This window comes from Pelecanus crispus, chromosome 12 (assembly GCF_030463565.1).
Source record: "Pelecanus crispus isolate bPelCri1 chromosome 12, bPelCri1.pri, whole genome shotgun sequence".
In the NCBI taxonomy this organism is placed as follows: Eukaryota; Metazoa; Chordata; class Aves; order Pelecaniformes; family Pelecanidae; genus Pelecanus; species Pelecanus crispus.
Window position 1 is genome coordinate 2,217,627 of NC_134654.1, and position 19,590 is coordinate 2,237,216.

A 19,590-nucleotide genomic window follows, 5' to 3' on the forward strand; every position below is an offset into this window, starting at 1 on the left:
TAAAAAAAAAAAAAAACCCAAACATCACCTCTCTTTCATTCTGGAGAACCAGTAGGTTATGCCTAGCCCTAAAGCTTTTTGAACTGAAGGCTTGAACGTAAACCTGAGAGACCTAATTCTGCAGGGCTTGTGCTGTTTGTATTTGTTCAGTTAATCGTACCTGGAGGAGGGAGAGTAACGTTCATGACTCTCTACTTTTATTACGTTTTTGTCCAGACTTGACAGTCAGATTGACTCGCTTGCTCTCATTTCGTATGATTCTGCAAATAGAAGAGCTTAACAACACTTACTTATCCTGCGAAGGCCTCTGACAGCGGAGGGCGGGTGCGTGGTTCCTGAACGCCTTCCAAGCCGAGCCAAAGGGCGCAGAGACGCGGCAGCTGCCCTGGGCTTCCGCAGGGCTCAGCCGAGCCCTCTCTCGCTTCCAGTCCAAGCTCAGGGGGTCTTTATTTTCCTGTGAAACGTTGTTTATCGTGATAATTTAAAAAATAATGAGCAAATTCTTCGATCCCACAAGGTTTGAAGGCTTTTCTCTCCGCCGAGCCCTCTCCCCGCTTCCAGTCCAAGCTCAGGGGGTCTTTATTTTCCTGTGAAACGTTGTTTATCGTGATAATTTAAAAAATAATTAGCAAATTCTTCAATCCCACACGGTTTGAAGGCTTTTCTCTCCTTTTTCCTTCATTTTAATTTATCTTACAGTCAGCATTCTTGATGGTTTCCACCTTAGCGGTGCGAGGTACTGCCATCTTCAAGGGAAGTAAATTGGAGTAACTCCCTTACCATTAACGCTGTTCCAGACTTCACCAGCTGAGAAATTTTTCCGATTGAATTTTTCCGATTGCTGGCAGGCATGGTGCAGATGGCAGAGGTACACACGAGCCTCTGTGCTCTTCCAGTTTCCTCTCCGCCTTGATGAGGTGAAGCCCCACGGGAAGCGGTAAGGAGGTGGTGCCTGTCCCCGTGCAGTCTCTGGGCTCCTTGCTCAGACCGCTGGTGATGTTCCCGGTGTAACAGCTCTGGTTTTGGTGCGTTGATGCTCTTCCGCTAGGAACAGAGCTAGCTGCCACCTGCGTCACCCTCACAACCAAAAAATGGCACTGAAGTTACATTTGTTCACCAGAATTTAACATAAACTGAAACATAGAAACTTGAAAGTCTCCTATGTTCGTTTAAATCACAAAGTATATTACCATCTTCCAAATTGTCTTTTTCACTTTTCTTTAGAATATCACTAATGCTGTCAAGGGTTTTCCTGAAATGATTAAACTGTTGACATTTGAAGGCTCCAGCTTGTAAATTGCCTCCAGCCATAAGTTAATCCTTGGTAGCTGAAATAAATTGTTATAGTTGGCTCAAATGAAGGATGTCAAGTTTTTCTGTAGATGAGATAACGCTGGGAAGCAGTGTTTTAACTGTACTGCATCCTCTGTCGGGATTCTCCTGTCCGTATCGCTCTGCCTCTCCCCAGCAGTTGCGTGGCTGGCTCGTAGAGCTGTAGCTGTGCCCAGGTGGTAGATCAAAAAGGAAACTAAATGGTAAATATTTCAAACCTTTTGCTTTGGAAGAAATACAAAGTTGGGTTTGGTTTCTAAAGCTTTCGGAAACTTGCTGCACTCCAGCGTGACACTGTGAAGATCACTTTTCCATTCTTGGTTCGCTAGAAAATATTTTTAAGGGAAAAAAAAAAAAAGTGGTTACGTTTGATATTTGAATGGATCTGACTTATTTTTCAGATGCACACACCCCTTCCTGCCCTGCCCCCTTCTTTAAGTGATTTGAGAATTTATATCCAGTGTATTTAATCTGGGGTGTGTTTCGTGGTCTCACCAGTGCAAAGCTGACTGTGCCAGACACGCGGCTTTAACTACACTGGGCGTCAGAGCTTTTGGATTTTCAGAACAAAACTAAACTCAAATCTCCTCTGTCGTTTCTGGAAGACACCACAGAATCGCTACTGAGGGTTACTAAGGAACACTGTTTTATGTCGATGAATTTCACTGAAATCTGTTGATACATCTCTTGCGGTAGGATTATAGGATTCCTAATGCATGATCAATTTAAGATTTGCCCTGCTTCGCCAGGGAATTTGCTGTACGCTCTCCAAAAAATGCTAACTAAGAAATCGCTTTTAACCTTACAAAAAAAAAAGATTGCGTATCCCCAAAACAAAGCATTTTCATAGAATTTTGACGGGATTTAGTCTTTCCTCATTTTTTTGATAACATTTGACACTGCTCATCAGTTCAGATTCTGTTCTTCCTAGAAGCGTCCTCCAGGAGGAAATGGCGGTAGCTCCGTAGCATCTGGCTTCGCTAAGTGTGATGCTTAGTTGAAGTAATTCATTTTTTTTTCCACTTAATCATCTCTTGCTTTGAAAAAAATATTACTGATACACATGCATCTTTTCAAATTTTGAATCGCCATACCAGCAAAACGAAGCTTTTTTTTTTTTTTTTACACCAGAGGCGATAGCTCTGCAGCATTTTAGCTGGAGCTTTTTTATTCATTAAACGTACCGGTGGCCTTTACGAAAAAGGTTATTGGAGGAGCGGTTCTTAACGCTGCTTAATAAACCAATCTTTTTGCCGATAATAAAGATACCCACATCACGAAACGTTCTCTAGGGCCAACAAGAAGTGCTTTTCACACGTAAACTGCTCCTTCGCTTATTAGTCTGGTGGCGAGTTGCTCTGCTCCCTGTCGGGGGGAAAAAAATCCTCCTTTTTCATTATGCAGCAAGTGCACTAAGAGCTCAGCTAAGCCTTTCGTTTTGCCGTAGCTATGACAAAGGTTATGATTTTACTTCCTCTGTTCAAAAACATCTAACTCGTGACAAACGGTTCTATGAAATGCAGTGCATGGCACGGCAAGGTGGTGGGTTTTTTGCAATAGAATAAAAATTCTTATAAAAGCTAGTGTCCCTTGGATTATGGACAGTTAAACATATATTCTTATTTTTCACGCTTCTCAATAAATTGTTTTAGGACTGCTTTAACCGTAAACACTTTGAACACGGTATTTTTCCTGTAATATAATACTCTTAGGAAAGTTCATTCACCAGAGTATATCCTTTCGTAACTATGCAAATAAATAAAATGCATAGAATTGAGCTATCGCATTTCATCTCAGCTCTTACACCTGTGCAGACGGGGTTCGTGTCTGCATGAATTCACATCGAGAATCTTGAATCTTAGTTTGTGAATAATTAAAAGATTGTTCTGCCTTCCCTGCTGTGACCTATTGATTGCAGGCGAAGCATGGGGAGTTCAGGATTCCCACCGAAGCCTGCTGCTCATTCTGCCTGTCCCGGAGCCAGGATCAGGTCAGGAGGAGTGTGCTGACCTGCTCCTTTAGCATCTGTTTTCAGCTCAAACTCTTACCAGTTACCAAAGAAATCGCTCACAATGGATTGTGCAGATCTTCACGGTAGCATCATCGGTCTTTCTTTTTATTTCCCGGTCAACACCGAAACAATAGCGATGCTTAAATCTTTCCTGGGTTTTGGAGTCAACACAAATTGAAAAAAAAAAAAAAAAAAAGAGGTTGCCTAGTACACTGTGGTATTTTCAAGATCCCAGGATTAATTACAGTTGGCTAACATTTTGGAGGTTATTCTGGCACTCTCTTTAACGCTAGCGAAGCTTTCATTTAACTTCTTTAAACAAAACTGTGCATTTGAGAGCACAAGGTGTGGCTTCTTGCGATAAATCACCGATCCCTTGCAAGTCAGCTCCTTTTCACCTCGGAGCCTTCTTTCTATTCAGTTTTGCCGTAAGCAGGTGATCTCATCTCTCGTCTGTTTACCCTTCTGCAAACTGCTTGCTCTACAAATTTAATATTCGAACGGCGCTTTGAAACCTTGCTGGGTATATGCAAGGTGCTAGCGTTTGTTATTGAGGTGCTGTCATGTGCAAATGCAGCAGCTGCAGGAAGGCTGTCCCTTAGGACACTCCGATGGGTGCCGCGCCGCGCCTCGCGGACCCATGGCAAAGGGCCTTTTCGCTTTGTTGTAGTGGCCATTAAACTCTGTCATTACCCCGTATATTCGTTGGACTTTTTAATTAGCTGCGTACGTGGGTCGTGCCTGGAAAGCAGCCTGAAGCGTAGCGTGCTCTCCCCTTCCGGTAAAATGCATAAATGAAGGCAGAAATGTTTTGTTGCGATGGCTTAATCCTCAGGCTGGCGTGGCCAGATGGAATACGGAGGGCGGCGGGGAAGTCAGCTTGTTCCCACCCTGGCTGCGTTAAACCAAGCTACTGTTCCTGCGTGCCAGCCAGTTCAGACCAAAATGTTTGTCCGAGGAATCTCGGCTAAAGAGATTGGATTTTCCAGTTTGGGTTTGCTTTACCTTGAGCCCGTTTGACCCTAGGCGCTGAGCAGCGGCTGAATGTCTAATCCAAACTGACAATTGTTAATGCTGGAAAACAAATGCCAAATGTAGTAGAGTAGGGCTTTTTTTTTTTTTTTTTTTTTTTAATGCTTTAATGAAAACTAGCTAGCCCCTAGCTCTCTGTGCCTTCACTATGGATCAATCTCAGCCTAAACGTGAAAGATCAGTTGAATGAGTAGCAGACAAAGCCCAGCAGAGCCTGGTTGCTGCGTAGGCTCCTTTGCTGGCTCTAATGTAAGCAGCCAGGCTCTATGCTATACCTGCTCATGGCAATGAGAAGACCCTATTGGCCCATATAATTGCCGGGTGAGTATAAATGTTTGGAGCTTTCTGCAGAATAATTGGATCTGCTCTGTACTTAACTGAATAAATAGTTTGTAAAAGCTAAAACACGATCTTCGCAATATTCATGTCATTCCTGGAACCTGTGAGTTTGAGGAGTCGGCCGTGCGGCGCTGCAGTAACTATGATAAGCTTAAACAGGATTTCCATTTTTTAAAAATTCTTGCAGCACATTTTTATGCATTATTTGTATCAAAGCATGAATATAAAATTAAAGTGTATTAAGACTTCATCGGCGGGAAAGGGAAAGTTAGCCCAGTTTTCTGTGTGGTTGCTTTTGATAAGATGAAATAATGCAATAAGATGTTTGAGTTGCTAATGTTTACATTTTAATTGTAGATTCTGCAGCCAGCATCAGAAAACTGAGCTGGTGATTTGTGCAGTCTGTACTGTCTAGAAACATTTATTTTTCTAGTGTTTCTTCACTACCCGTAGTGGGATGGTGACTTTCAGCCTAAAATATAAGGCAATATTCAAAGGTCAAGGCTTACCTTTATTAAATGGAGGTTTTTTTTTTTTTGTATGAAACGCTTTGGTATTTTTCAGATTATTTTTGTGCAAACTCTAGTTTAAGCTTGATTGAAACAACAATTCACTGTGTGTGTTCTTGCAGTTCTTTAAGACCCTTTGCCATTTGCTATTGTTTTTATACAGTGTGGAGAGATTAACGTTTGAACTTCAGCTTCTAATTGTAGGGGTTTGTTTTTCTCAGATATAGATGACTTAAAATGTGCCCCATTTGGAAGCTATAACAGTGGGTCTGCAGTGAGCAGCCTGGCAAGCTATGACTGGTCCGACAAAGATGACATTCATCAGGGCAAGAAGTTCTCCTCCTTTGTCCAGTCTTCAGGAAGTGGATCCTCTGCGGCTACTTCTGTTCTTCAGAAGAAGGAGACCTTGTTTGGCAGTTCGGAAAACATTACCATGACAACAGTCTCCAAAGTGACAACCTTTTCTAGCGAGGATGCTTTACAGGATGTGTCCTTTGCAGCCTTTGCAAACTTTAAAGACTCTGGACCAATATCCAGCGGTCCAAGTGACGATGACATTGGAGACTTTGGTGATTTTGCAAGACCTTCATCAGAAGCGCAGGATGCAGCGGCTGACACAAGTCAAGAGGCAGACTTCCTTGCTAGTGGTATCTCTTCTGAACTGCGAAGAGAATCTACAGATGACTTTGGAGAATTCCAGAGTGAAAAGCCAAAAATCAGCAAGTTTGACTTCTTGGTGGCAACTTCCCAAGGCAAGGTGAAATCTAGTGAAGAAATGATCAAGAGTGAACTGGCTACCTTTGACCTGTCTGTTCAAGGTAAGCCTGCTCAGGGTGCAGAAAGCTCGTGATGCATGTGCTTATCAAAGGCTAATTTTTCTAATCAAATTATAGATTAGCCAATGGGGATCGTTCCAAAGGCTACTGGAAACAAGCTGAATCTTCTCACTGATTTCTATCGCGTTTGGAGCAGGTCTTGTTCTAGAAGAAAAAAAAAAAATTGTGCCAAAAAATTGTAAGAATAGAGGAACTGGGGAAGTTTGCACCAGGCACCGAGTAAATAGAAGGCTTTGTTCCTCTGGAGTACTAGTGCATGCCTTGCTACTACTTTGTTCATTTTAAATAGTCCATGCCTTTATGAGTAAAAAACTAACTTGTTTATATCCTAACTTTTTAGGGTCTCATAAAAGGAGCTTAAGCCTAGGTGACCGAGAAATAAGTCGCTCTTCACCTTTACCAGTTTTGGAACAGCCATTTAGAGATCGTTCAAATACTCTAAGTGAGAAGCCTGCTTTGCCTGTCATCAGAGACAAATACAAAGACTTGACTGGGGAAGTTGAGGTAAGGAATTCTCTGGAATACAAGTAAATTGGCAGTGACCTTCATCAGTGTGATGTCAAGGGTGTTCTGTATCCCAGCTCTTTGGGACTTTAGCTATTTGAATTTAGGGTATGGTTCTAAGATGGCATTTGGGTAAGGTTAGATGTTTTGATTGGAAACCGCTCATAAAGGAGGTTTCTTCTTTCCCGTCTTTAAAGTCTTGTGAAGTGGGAAAAAAACCGCTGTTGTCTGAAAGTCAGTCACTTGACCTTGCAGTCTAAGCTTGTAACTGGAAATTAGTTATGACTTAAATCTAGTCCCAGCTTTGGCACCGACCGAGACCATTGGCTTTGGGAAATGGCTTAACTTTTTTGGCTGTGTGGTAGTTATTTCTCTCGCTCATCTTGAGAATAGATGGTAAAAGGACTCGGATTAAATTCTGCTAATCCCCATTTCTAGAACAGCAGACCTGTAACAAACGTGTCGGGAGTAAGTATGTGCAATGCAAACTTTTTACCCATTCATGTATGTTCTTTCTTTTGAAACTAGTTCTAACTCCCAGAAATCGAACTTTATAGAGTTGAGGTGCGAAGAGAATATTTAAAGACTGGGGGGAAAATTAGGAATAGGTATGTTAAAAGTTTACATAGCTAATCTGCAAACAGTCTTTTAAAATACCTCTCTCCTATATGTCTATTGTGATAGGAGAAAGGGAAACGGGTGTAGGAACAAGATTCAGACTGTCCTTTTCTTTCAAATAGGAAAGCGAGAGGTATGCATATGAATGGCAAAGATGCTTGGAGAGTGCCCTGCAAGTAAGTGTGTAGTCTCCTCCCAAACCTTTTCCTCCTTCCTGTAGGTACCACCTCACTCAGTGTTAAAGACCATATAGACATAGAAAGGGTGTGAATCAGCCCAAGTGGATTACAATTTTTAAACCAAAAGCTGTCACACAGCAGAAGCGTTACCTCCTCAGTTAAAGATCCTATGCTAATCTCCCTGTCATGTGTGATTAGTTTGGCTTTTGCCTAAATTTTCAAGCTAACGAGTTAATTTGGTGGTCTGTGTTTTGGGTGCCCAGTAAGGCACGTTGTTTGGGGCACTGATACCGGCATCTGGCTCTTCAGCACTCCTTGAGAAATGTGCCCTGTGGAGGGGCCATTCATTTTCTGCTGATGGGTGTCAGATGTTTCACAGCCAGATTAGTTTTCCTTAAAATTCTTCTTTGCATTTGAGTATTAGACAGCCAAAACTGTGAATGCTATTATGAAACTAGATAGCAATGCATGCATACTCTTAAAACTATGATTTTGGTAATGAAAATATTTGGGGGAATACGTTAAGGTTTTAAATGTTCATACTTTTCCCCCGATCTACTTACAGTTATGGCATGAATATATAAAAACATGCGATGGAGTATAGCAATTATTTCTGATTTCATTTGCCTCCTTTTTTGTATAACAGTTTCTGTTGGGGACAATCTTGTTCATAATAATTATTTTAAGGTAGATAACACCATCATTTTATGAAACTCATCTCCACCAGGTCATAAAGAAAGCAAATGATACCTTAAATGGAATAAGTAGTTCATCCGTTTGCACTGAAGTCATCCAGTCTGCTCAAGGCATGGAATATTTACTAGGTATGTTTTAATTTACTGTGTCTCTTACATTGAAAGTTCTCTTCTGGAGAACAGTAATATATCTTTCCAAAATGGTATTATTTTTTAGCTTAATCTTTGCCTGCACCGCAATAATGAACAACCCTTCTGCTAAATAAATGTAACTGCTACTTTGGAATAACCGTCCATGACCACCTTTTGTTGCCATGCCTATTTTGTGCTATTTCTGAGTTAAAGTTTCAGGAACCTGTGCTTGCAGTGAATTCTTTGCAATCCTCCACTGCGTTTTATATCAACAGGGGTTGTTGAAGTCTACAGAGTAACCAAGAGAGTTGAACTGGGTATCAAAGCAACGGCTGTTTGTAGTGAGAAACTTCAGCAGCTGCTGAAGGATATTGATAAAGTGTGGAACAACCTAATAAGCTTCATGTCGCTTGCTGCTTTAACGGTAAGGCCAGAAATAAGCTATGTCTTTCCTAAATTAAATGTCATGATTATATGTAAAGTGACTTCACGGGGTGTTCTCACTTTACAGTTTGTATTTTTCTCTTGCAGAATGGAAATGCACTTTTTTTGTGAAAACCAGTTTAAAGCAGTCTGTAAGAAAACTGTTACTTATGTACAAACACAATGTTATCTTACTTAGTGTCTTAACGATTTAGATGATATCCTATGTGTCTGTGGACCTCTCCAATAAGGGAAATTTGGTAAAACTTAAATAAGCCATTTTATGAAGCCAGAATAGTGTGGACATACCTTGTCTTTTTAATATCCCTGCAATTAGTTTTAATGCTCACGATACAGGAGCACACAATGCAGCAACACAGGAATAACTAAACAGGAATAACTAAACTGTTTTCCTTTCTCTCTGCATTTGGAAGTGCCTAAGTTTGTTTTGGTTCCTGCTACAGACTAAATAGCTTTTCCTCCTCTGAATAGAACTGCCAGAAAAAGCTCAATTGCTCTGAGACAGTCTGGTAGGAGCTCGAGAGCTTTCTACATAACTGGGCGAGTGTTAGGAGGAGAGATGGTGAGGGGCTGTCTGAGGGGTGGCCTTTAAGAGAAGGAGCACCCCATGGGAAGGGTCTGCACAGGAACCGGGAACAGGAGGGGCCCATGGGGGCCAGGCACGGAATACACACAATTGGAAGGCAAGAAAGTCGCCTTGCCATTAAATACCTTGCACTTTTCTGTGTCTGTCTGTTGCAGGAAATACAGTGTGCAAAATTACTTTCTTTAACCACGGTAAAACTCATATTTTTAGGGAGTCAGCTGTCTGTGCGTGCTTGACATCGTCTTGCATAATGGGTCCCTTTAACTCAGTGTATACCGAAGGAGTTGTTAACTCTTCGTTAGTATCAGCACATCGCATCAAGCGTCACTAAGCGGATCATTACCATGGTTATGTTTTCACTGAACATTTTAATTTGTGGCTTCCTTCTTGCAATGCAGCTACGGCCACTGAAGATTTTTGCTCCCCAATAAGCACTTGTTTATAAGTAAGGCCCAGAGCTTGAAATATTTCAAGATTTCTGCTTGAAATAGCCATCTTCAGCTCACTGTCATTCCCTGCAAAACAGGTATTAGAAATGATCGGTCCCTTTTTACACACCTTTTACACATTTTAAAGCTCTCCAGTACAAACAGCGGTGGCAAGCAGGTATTTTCGGCGATGTCCTGTGTTGCCCAAAGCCTGTCATAATACAAAATTTATACTTTCAGTATTTTACTGCTTGGCAGATGAAGTTGATAGACTGGGATTCATCTGTTTGAGCTCTGGCATTGTTGATAGTAACAATCTAAAAAGCTATCGGGATCCTCTCCTGATTTAAGCAAGTGGATTAAAATTTAGTTCTTAAAGTGTTTTTCCTTGGAAGATTACAGAGATTACCTTAAAGTCCAAAGCTTGGCCACGTGTTCTCCGAGCTGCAGCGGCTCCTGGCTGGTAGCAGTCCAGCTAAATTTTAAGCATACTAGGAGCTGCAAATAATGACTGCTCGTATACACACAGTACCTCTGAAATTATCCAAGAGACAGGGACTCCTGGGGCTCTCGGAATCCTCCCTTTTGGTTTCCCTTCTCCACCTGGGTCACTGGAAGGTGTGGAACCATACCTTCTTCCTCTGGTGTTGCAGGCACGTATCCCAAATGATGCAGAAGTGCCAATTAAGTAGAGAGAAATATTCTAGCTCAGAGGCATGTGCTTGGAAAGGTTAATTTTATCTTTTAAAGGATTTTGTTATGAGGCAATTTTATGCACAGCCTTGTGGTTTTTCGCTGCAAATTACAGGATGACCTTCTCATTTGCTTCACTCATGCATTTGGTAAACAAATATTAGAGTGCCTTTATTAATTTGATTGATCTACTTAAAGATTAAAGGGTGTTTTTTTCAGGATTCCAATTATTCTCTAGCCATTCGGCGGGGGACCGTGATCAGCATACCTAGAGTACGGATTAAGAGTACACGTGTTCCACGATCACACCATTGTTTTTAAACTTCTTGCATTTCTAGTCATTGTTTCTATTTACGCTACTATCTTCAAGCAAAACTTCCACAGTTTTATACCATCCTTATGCAAAATTTTAAATTATCATTTATCTTGTGGCTGAAATATAAGATTGTGTACCGGAAAAGTGACTATATTAATTTATTACTTATTCGCAGGCTTATTCTCCCATCCTTCGCCTCTCTTTAACCTGAGCTTGTGTATGACTGGTGACCTTAATTCTTCTCTGGTTTGGTTAACCTTCATATCCCATTTTGTGCTGCTGTGCCATATTCTAGCTTCAGAAAAACCTTCCGAAAGAATAACAACTGCCCTCTTTTGATCAGGCAATAATACGGAACTCAGGACAATAAACAGATACAGACACCACTTCAGATGTTAACCAGTGAAAGCTGTGCTGGCCGATGGCTCGTTTCCTCGCAGCTGCACAAATAGTTGTTGCATACCACTCTTTATCTTCGTCCAGTTCTTAATACGCTGCAGTTGAAATGTAGCAGCCGCCGCCTGGGCTCTTTTCTCAGAAGTTTCTTCCCCTTTTGATGTGGGAATGTGGAACTTAAGAATTCGTTCCTTTGTAGTCTAACCCTTTTTCAAGAGCTTGAGTGTTATAAATTCATGCTGATGGAGATTGCGTAGCGGGATCGCAAATACATACTAATGGCTTTGATTAAATCACGCATCAGTTTATGCGAAAACGTAATATGTCATCCCTGCCACGTTGCCGGTGTGATACCATGGCTCTCGGTAGCAACCAGATCGATAATTTTTATCATGATGTCTGAAACTTTTTCAGTCACTGAAAATGTCTAAACTTTATTGTCTTGTTTCTTTAGCCAGATGAAAACTCACTGGATTTCTCTTCTTGTATGCTGCGTCCAGGGATTAAAAATGCCCAAGATCTTGCCTGTGGAGTGTGCCTCCTAAACGTGGATTCAAGAAGTAAAGTAAGTATAATGGCCTCTACCGTTAAACTCGTTTTTAGGTTACAGTTTGGACTTTCATTTAGGCCTTGGGTGTATTTAAAAAATTTTCATGGCTGTAATTTGTAACTGGAAGTGGCAAAGGCAAAAGCTGACCTATAGATGGGACTCAAATCGTCCATGTCCTGTATTCGCTGGGCTTTGGGTGTGACACAGGTGTGGATAAAGGGTTGAGTTAAATTGTTCAGAATGGGGAAGAAACTGGGATACTAAGACTTAAAAAGTACATATATTTTTTAAAAAAATAAAAATCTTTTAATGACTTTTCTTTATGAAATGCATCTCTGAGGATCACCAGGAGGGGACTGTTGCAATTAGCAGAGCTGGGAGGGAATCCCAGGATATGTACAGAGTAATGCCAACCAATTAACGTATATCGGCAGTTTTGTTGACTTTCTGGTTTCAACGTTATTTCAGAAAGAAGAGAAACCTGTGGAAGAGCTTCCTAGAAAAGTATGAATCTGTAAAAAGCATATTCTTTATAGAATCATTCTTAGTTGAGTGTGGAAGGCTGAACTGCTGACTGGCCTTCAGCTGTCATTCTCAATTGTACCAATCATGAATCCTTTTCTTCTAGTCATTTTTCGTGACCGTAACACTTGATCTGATCAACTAACATGCTCTAGAGCCTCCCCTTTGTCTTGTCTGCATGCTCGTATCTTGTGAATAGCTTTCTGGTTTTGTGCTACTTCTGTTGTGTGGTAGGAAATTCACTGCAGCGAGTTTCTGAATTTGTAACTGCCTGTGTGTCTGTTGCAGAAGGGAGGGGGAACTGGGGGGGGATTTTTGCTACAAATACTGACTTTTGGCTATATGTGGTACGCAATGGCATTTTTAGAAATCTCTGCAGGAAATCCAGGGTGTGGGGAACAGGTTTAGAATATTTTTTTAAATAGGTAGCTGTGGAAGCATTGGAAAGTATCTCCTAGCAACAAACATGGAGATGTTTTAAGCTTGTTCGTGGCTTCACACGCTCTGTTCAGAAGCTCCTATTGTAAAGCAGATTCAATTAACAGAAGAAAGTAGAGCAAATTCAACCTGAAATAACACTAAGATCAAGAACTGCACCTGCCTAAATCACAGCAAAATTTGACCCAGGGAAGTAAATGCAGTAGCTACCTGCTGGCTGGCAGAACAAGCATTTACCTTGCACAGATATGCAGAAGGTGCATGAAACAAGGGGAGTTAGTTGCCAGGTGTCAGATCAGGCAGCAAGCTAATCAGGTGGCTCCCTTCATACAGGCTGCAACAGGCAAAGTACGCATCAGGTGTGATGGTCGGGGCTTTTGTCCACCTGCAAACACTTTGCAGACCAAAATAAAATACTGTTTATGGGGCGGTCTGTTCCGAGTGAGAGGGTCCTACCATGCTGTGCTATTCTGGGGTGATACCTGTGCAGTAGCCATCTTCCACTCTGGTTTCTAGATCCTGGAGTAGATGAGACTGTCACACTTGTTTTAATTCTTGTTATTTTAGGCCTTTAATTCGGAAACAGATAACTTTAAGCTGGCGTACGGAGGGCACCAATACCATGCAAGCTGTGCAAATTTCTGGATCAACTGTGTGGAGCCAAAACCTCCAGGTCTCATTTTGCCAGACCTGCTCTGAAAGCAGTTGCAGCGACGATGGAGTATCGGGTCTAATAATGCAGGACACTTGGGGTAAATGGTGTGATAGGGTAAGTGGAAAGGCTGGAGGGGTGCTTAGTGTTTGAAATGTCTCGGTTTGGTTTTTGTACCGTAACGGGTTGACACCACTGTCAGACACAAATTGCTGGGGAAGAATTTCACTTGAAATGGCTAGGGTTTCAGAAATAACCAGAAAAAAATGTAATGTGGCAAAAAATGTGGCATTTCAGTCTTTCTCAAGATGAAAGCGGGTCAGTCTTTGTAAAAAGCAGTCTGCTAACCAAGTGCATAAACCTCTGAGAGAGGCCAGTACCGAGCTTCCAAGAAAAACTGAAATGTTAGACTGATTTGCATAGAAGTGCCCACTTAAATACTTGAAGTACATATTTGCAAACACATCTTTTCTTTAATGTTTCTGGTATATGGACCATGATGTTTTTCTTTTCAATATTTGCTGCTATTATATTACAGTGCATACAATGCACGAGTCACAGTAACTTTCAAGGCAAAATGAATTATTGACTTAGGAGGAATGAGACTGCGGAGAGCCGTTGTATATTTATACTTCCACTGTTCTGTGCTGTAAATTATACTGTATTCATATGCATAACTGGTTAGTACTGGGGGATAAGGACTTGAAAAAATGGTTGAAACTTTCCCTGTAATATCTGAATTCTGTAGTACAGGCAGCTGGATTTTAAAACTTGTGGTCTTTGCTACTCTGTTGTAAATACAGACAAACTCTTCCTTGGACTTGTCCTGACCTACAGGTATGATTTGTTGTGTTCCACCTGACCCTTTGGTAGCTGTGTGGCTGCATCGCTGTTGAAAATTGAACTCCACTGATACAGCGTGTCCTGTATATATATATATTTTACCGTTTTTGTACGTTAATATGCTTTTCTCGCTGGGATGCCTGCGTGTAACTTGTGCGGTCTCGCGCGCGCTGTAATAACGTGTTTCTCCGACCCCGAACTGGCAGCACAGGATGGCCCTTAGCTACAGGTGGGTGTGATTTAACACTGGAAGTTGCTCTTCTCAAGCTGTTTTTTGAAGCAGGCTGTCGCACGCTGCCGTTCCGTCGCTTGTGGTAGGTACACCTATCTGGACAGGAGGAGGTCAGCGTAACAGACTACCGCAAAAATGTTACCCATGCACCTAAAGTACCTGATTCTCTCTTCAGATACAATATCCAGACGACAGTGCGATCGGCTTTAGTGCTAGTTACAGAATTTTAAAGCTAATGGGAGCTTCATGGCATCGTTCTAACAGCCTTATCACTATACAGTCTTAGTCTGCAGTGAATGAAGTGGGGTGTATATCCATCGGGTACAGCTTTCTTCTTAATTCTTTGACTGAAGTTTTCTCAGATCTCTAGAAAAATCTCTCTTCTCTCCAAAGATATCAACAGCTTTTCCAAGTTAATCTTGCCTGCATTATGAGTAGCTGACATCGACCAGTGGTTATTTGCTGAAATAGAAATTACAATGAGGAAAAATGATGCTTTGTATTTAAAAAAAAAAAAGGGGGGGGGCTTAGTTATACTAAACTATTAATTATGCCAAATGAAACGATCTTGGCTAATAGGAGTGCTAGGTGTCTGGCCCCTTATTTACACAAATTAAAAGAAATCCTCCTGCTGCCTGAAATTAGCTCATTCATAAAATAAGCAACTTGTGCCTACAGTCGCAAGCTCAAGCGAATCCACTGGCAGATTTTCAGCAGTGTGACAGTGACTGCCTGCCTTCTGTTGCCCAGTAATTATCAAAAAAAGGCCAGTCACTCATTGCTTGCTCTCTGGTCCATTTATTAGGTGTGAAATAGTTACAGCAGTCAGCACCGTAGCTTTTGACCACATACGTTGTTTTCCATCGTAATTAGGGGCTGCTCCATACGTCACCGGGGCAAGAATTCCTGTCGGTGTTTGGGGTCTGCTCAGCACAGTAAGCCAGCGCTCGCTTTTGCACGCTGAATTACAGAAGCGCTTTAGCATTGTCTGGCTTCAGGCAAATGCCTCGTCTCGCTGCTAGCAAGGGGACTTCTCGAGTGGTTTTGAGCATCTGGCTGACGCAAAGGCTGTTGCTTATGAAATGCTATATTGGGAAACGGGAGTTTATTGGTAGCGTGGGTTTCCACCACAGTTCCTGAACACTTAGCTGGATAGGATTTTTTTTTTTTTTCTAATTAAAAGAGAATGCCACAAATAAGAGGCCACGATGTGAAAGTTAAAGCAACCAGTATGTCAAATACAGTACCAGCTATATTGTCATAAAAGCCTTTTTCAGTGATGTTTTTCTTGTACTTGTTAATGTACTTGTTAAGCAAGTAAGTTCCCTCTCTGAGATGTATCCAGCCTGTCTTTTGGCCCATAAAAATAAGGAACCGACATTTACAATTATAATTGCAGCAGAGCTTACTGAAGTATGACGCTCCTGCTTGCTCGCTCCCTACAGAAGGGAAAGCAGCCGGCAATATTGCCGTGTTTGTGGCAAGCAGAAAGCGTTCTTCTGAACTGAACGCCTTTACGTCATGGGAATATACCAAACGTTTCGCGTGTAGATACCCCTGATAAAGGTGTTGCACAATGAGGATCAGCTCGCTTACATATCCTAGTCATTAAAATGACTCACTCTTGCATTCGGCATCTCCTCAGATACTACGCTGCCAGTCAAAGCCCCGGTGTCCTTGCAATCTGTATTCAAGGTTACAGTATTTTCTGCAGCGCGTTGTGACAGACCACGTTCCCCTGCTTCCTTTGCATACAGGCTAATGGACACGCTGCCTTTTGCTTTGCTTGTGTTGGATTTTAGAAACGTAGCTCCTTTTTCTGCATGTATTCTTTGACTAGAAAAAAGTAAGAAATGCGGGTTGTTTTTTGGGGTTTTTTTAATGTATGTCTTCTCTAGAGCTGCCTTGGAGTTACCTATGGAAAGTGATTTTTCTATATATTTGTGCATATTTGGAACTTTAACAGATGATTCGCTTGTTTATTTAATGGAGATATCGCTTTGCCCGGCTGTATTCCTGATGCTTCAGTGCTACGTTCGTGTGCGGCAGTTTTGCCTCGGTGGCAGGGGTGCCGGGGACCGCTCCGGCCTCTTCCCCTGCCCACCCATGGCCGAGTTTTGGGTTGCCTATCTCCCAGGCTTGCTGGCCCGCAGCGGCTGTAGCCGCTTGGAGGTTTTTTGTGGCGTGGGAGTTGTTGCGTTCTGCACTTGACCTGGCTGGCTTTTCCTTTCTGGCAGCAGCTTCTCTTCACCTGGGTGTGTTTTGAGCAGCTCCTTCCTCGAGAATCATGCAGTATATGTGTGAAGCGGTAGTGAAGTTCGACCTCAGGTTGAGAAGAAGCTGGTGAAAACGCAAGGAACGCTCTGATTTCTGGTTAGCCACATGTCAGCTTAATTAAACTTGAAACAAAACCTGCCTTTTCAATAAAAGCTGCTATTGTACAAACTACTTTTTCTGAAAGATTCCCCCCCCCCCCCCCCACTTTCTGGGCCTGTATTTAATTCCAGTTCTCAATATTAAAATATAAATGTCAGAATTTTATGAAGAAAAGCAGTCAGAAAACTTCTCTTCATATTGCGACTCTTTTTTCCTTCCCTCTGGGTGAATGTTATTTGTCTTCTAGAAGTGGTTTTGTGATTAGTAGTTGGAGCTCTTTCAGTTTGGAGTCGCTGCTGGTGTTTTAAATCCAACAAGAGTAAGCGTTATTAAGTGATTATTAATTGACTTTAGTACATTGTTTACTCCCTTAATTCTTGCAACGCTTTATAAATCCTTTGTTGAGATTCAACCCTGGTTTTCAATAAAGAGCTCATTTCATATCCGACCAACCTGTGAAGTGGATTGTTCCAGGATGCAGCCAGAAAAAAAAAAACCCAAATGTCTCTTTTGCTGCTTGCTGGTACCCAAAGGTTGTCAGCCCCGGTCAGAGCTCCGCAGGTGGAATCGTCCCGTGACGCGGGAGGAGCCGTGAAAGGTTGACAAAAAGGGCCTTAAACGTAACGAAGCTGTGTAAGTGAAACCTTCCTTGTGGCTCATAGCTGGAAGAGGTCTCACCAAATAATATATGAATTATTCTGCAGGCGCTTAAGATACCGTCCGCTTGGGAAAGCCTACGGGGAGCGGGAAGAACGATCTTAAATCCAGCAGGATTTGTGAGCACACAGCAGGCAGAGTTCAACTCTCGCTCTCTTTGATTTGAGGATGCGTGAAAAACTGGGTTTTGAAGGAGGGAAAGACAGACTCATGTAAAAGATCTCTTAGAATGCACACAAGAGGAACGTTTGCAAAGAAATCCCTGCAAGTATTAATACCACTGTACTTTTCCATAATATAATCGCTAATGGGTATTCCAGGTAAATTCTTTATTTCATAATGTGCTTTATTAGGCAATTACATTTTCTTATAGGTCTAACCTTCCTTTTTGTTTCAAAGTAGTCTTGATGCTTTCTTGGCTGAACATTAGCATCTTCCCCTCGCCTAGGTACTAGGGCAGTGTGCGTATAAAGTATCTATAATTATTCAAAATGGAGAATGTTTACCTTCCGGTTTTTATATAGAAAATACTGTTAAATTATACGTAGTCCATTTTTTAGGTAAAGTTTAATTTTGAAAGCAGATTTCAAGTTTTAGGGTTTGGGGTTTTTTTTCCCCTTTGAAATGTCATGCTTTCAGAATGTCTCCAGACTGATGCTTAGTCTTGATTTTTAATCTCTAGTTCCTTTTCTTATTTACCATTTCCCTAGTACAGTTCGACTCATGATAAAAACAGAGTGATGAGCAGAGTGTACTTTTTTTAAATGGACAGCCAGTCTCCTGCGTCTGCTGGTTTGGCACTGAAACCGGGGCCAAGAGACGCAGCCGCGAAACCTGAACCGCACGCAGCTGATGGCCAAACTCGCTTTTATTTCAGCGCGCCAAAACTTCCTTCTTGCTCATCCGCAAAATCAGGAGGTGACCTCCCCCTGCCAGCGCGCGACTGCGCTCTGTTCTTGTGGTACTGAAGGACACCGAGGTCCACGTGTTGATGCTGTTGGAAAAAAATGAAGTGTTTGGGGTTTTTTATGTGCAGTTTTGTCTAAGTGCGTCCTGGATAACGGATAAAAGAAGGGTTTGCAGGGGGGACGGGCTATATGTAAGTGCACACGGGAAATGTCTCCGGATGCCCTTGCCACGGCGAGGGATTTGCAGTCACTCTTTTCACAGTGCTGGCTCCGCGCGTGGGTTTGGCATTAACGCCGAACCTACGGCCAACCTCGTGACCTCCACGCCCAGAGGGGTTCCGAGCGCACCTGTGTGCCACCAAGCCCCCATTTAAAGTCTGTGAACTTCTACAGCCGTCCTCGCTGACCCTGCCAGACCTCTGGCTGGAGCCTAGAAATCACTGAGCACCCTTCCCTTCCCCTGTGAGCAATTTCAAGCAAGCGGCATTTGCCCAGTCTGGTAAAGCTCTTGTCCCTGCAGTAAATTTGAAACCCGACTTCTGAGTCGGAGCTATCAAAGCCTCCGTACCAAACTCACTCTGATCTAGACTTTTATTCCAACCAGGCCTGGTTTTACTCTGGATCCAAACGGGGTTGAGGCCGTTTGCGCAGTTTTGTATCGGTGATAACCGTATTTCAGCCCGAGCGGCTTTTAGTCTGGGGAAACCAGAAACCTACTGGTGCTGCAATCCTCACGCAGCGTGGTTCAGCTTGGAGAAAACCTTTAACCATGTCTGCTCTTCCTTAAAACCTCAGCTGCTCAGCAAGGACTTCGGAAGATAAAAATGTTGAAATAGCCAAATTAATTGCCTGGCTTTTGCGATGAGGATCAGGAATTGCGGGACACCTGGATGGATTGTAAACGGATTAGCCAAGCGATGGGAACAGATCACAGTATTTTTCTCAAGACTGAGGTCCAGATTTGTTTAAAGCCGCTGCTCAGTGTTACACCATGTTCTCGCTGTTACTTGAGATACATTAGGACAGTTCTGAACAGGAAACCAACACATGTTCTTGTTTAATCTTTATTGATTTTTTTTTTTTTTTTTTTTTACAAGTATAGAATCTCATTTAAATCAGATAGCTATCTCGGCATCCAGCAATCTGCGTATTCCTCCTTCAGAGATGCAAGAGAGGACACGAATGTCTCGTCGAGGAACGGACTTGCCTTGCTCCCGGTGGTCCAGTTACGCTCTAACGAACCCAGTCCCTTCCCGTCCGCAGGGAGGGGAGCGACGTCCAGGAGGCCGCGGCTACGCCACGGAAAGGCTTCTCCCACGTCTCGGGTTGGAATCGTTCTTGTCACATAGAGAACAAGGCGAA

At 42.4% G+C, this 19,590-nt stretch overlaps 1 protein-coding gene across 1 annotated transcript in view; it reads left to right on the plus strand.

Moving 5' to 3' along the window:
* The window catches only part of SYNRG (synergin gamma), a 35,860-nt gene extending 22,525 nt beyond the window's left edge, over nucleotides 1-13,335 (plus strand). Inside the window, exons 15-22 of the mRNA XM_075719768.1 lie at nucleotides 5,445-6,041; nucleotides 6,400-6,563; nucleotides 7,304-7,357; nucleotides 8,088-8,184; nucleotides 8,463-8,611; nucleotides 11,505-11,615; nucleotides 12,069-12,104; nucleotides 13,128-13,335. Coding sequence (XP_075575883.1) covers nucleotides 5,445-6,041; nucleotides 6,400-6,563; nucleotides 7,304-7,357; nucleotides 8,088-8,184; nucleotides 8,463-8,611; nucleotides 11,505-11,615; nucleotides 12,069-12,104; nucleotides 13,128-13,259 — 1,340 coding nt within the window. The 3' untranslated portion in view covers nucleotides 13,260-13,335. The remainder of the gene's footprint in view (nucleotides 1-5,444; nucleotides 6,042-6,399; nucleotides 6,564-7,303; nucleotides 7,358-8,087; nucleotides 8,185-8,462; nucleotides 8,612-11,504; nucleotides 11,616-12,068; nucleotides 12,105-13,127) is intronic.
* The last annotated feature ends 6,255 nt before the right edge of the window (nucleotides 13,336-19,590 follow it).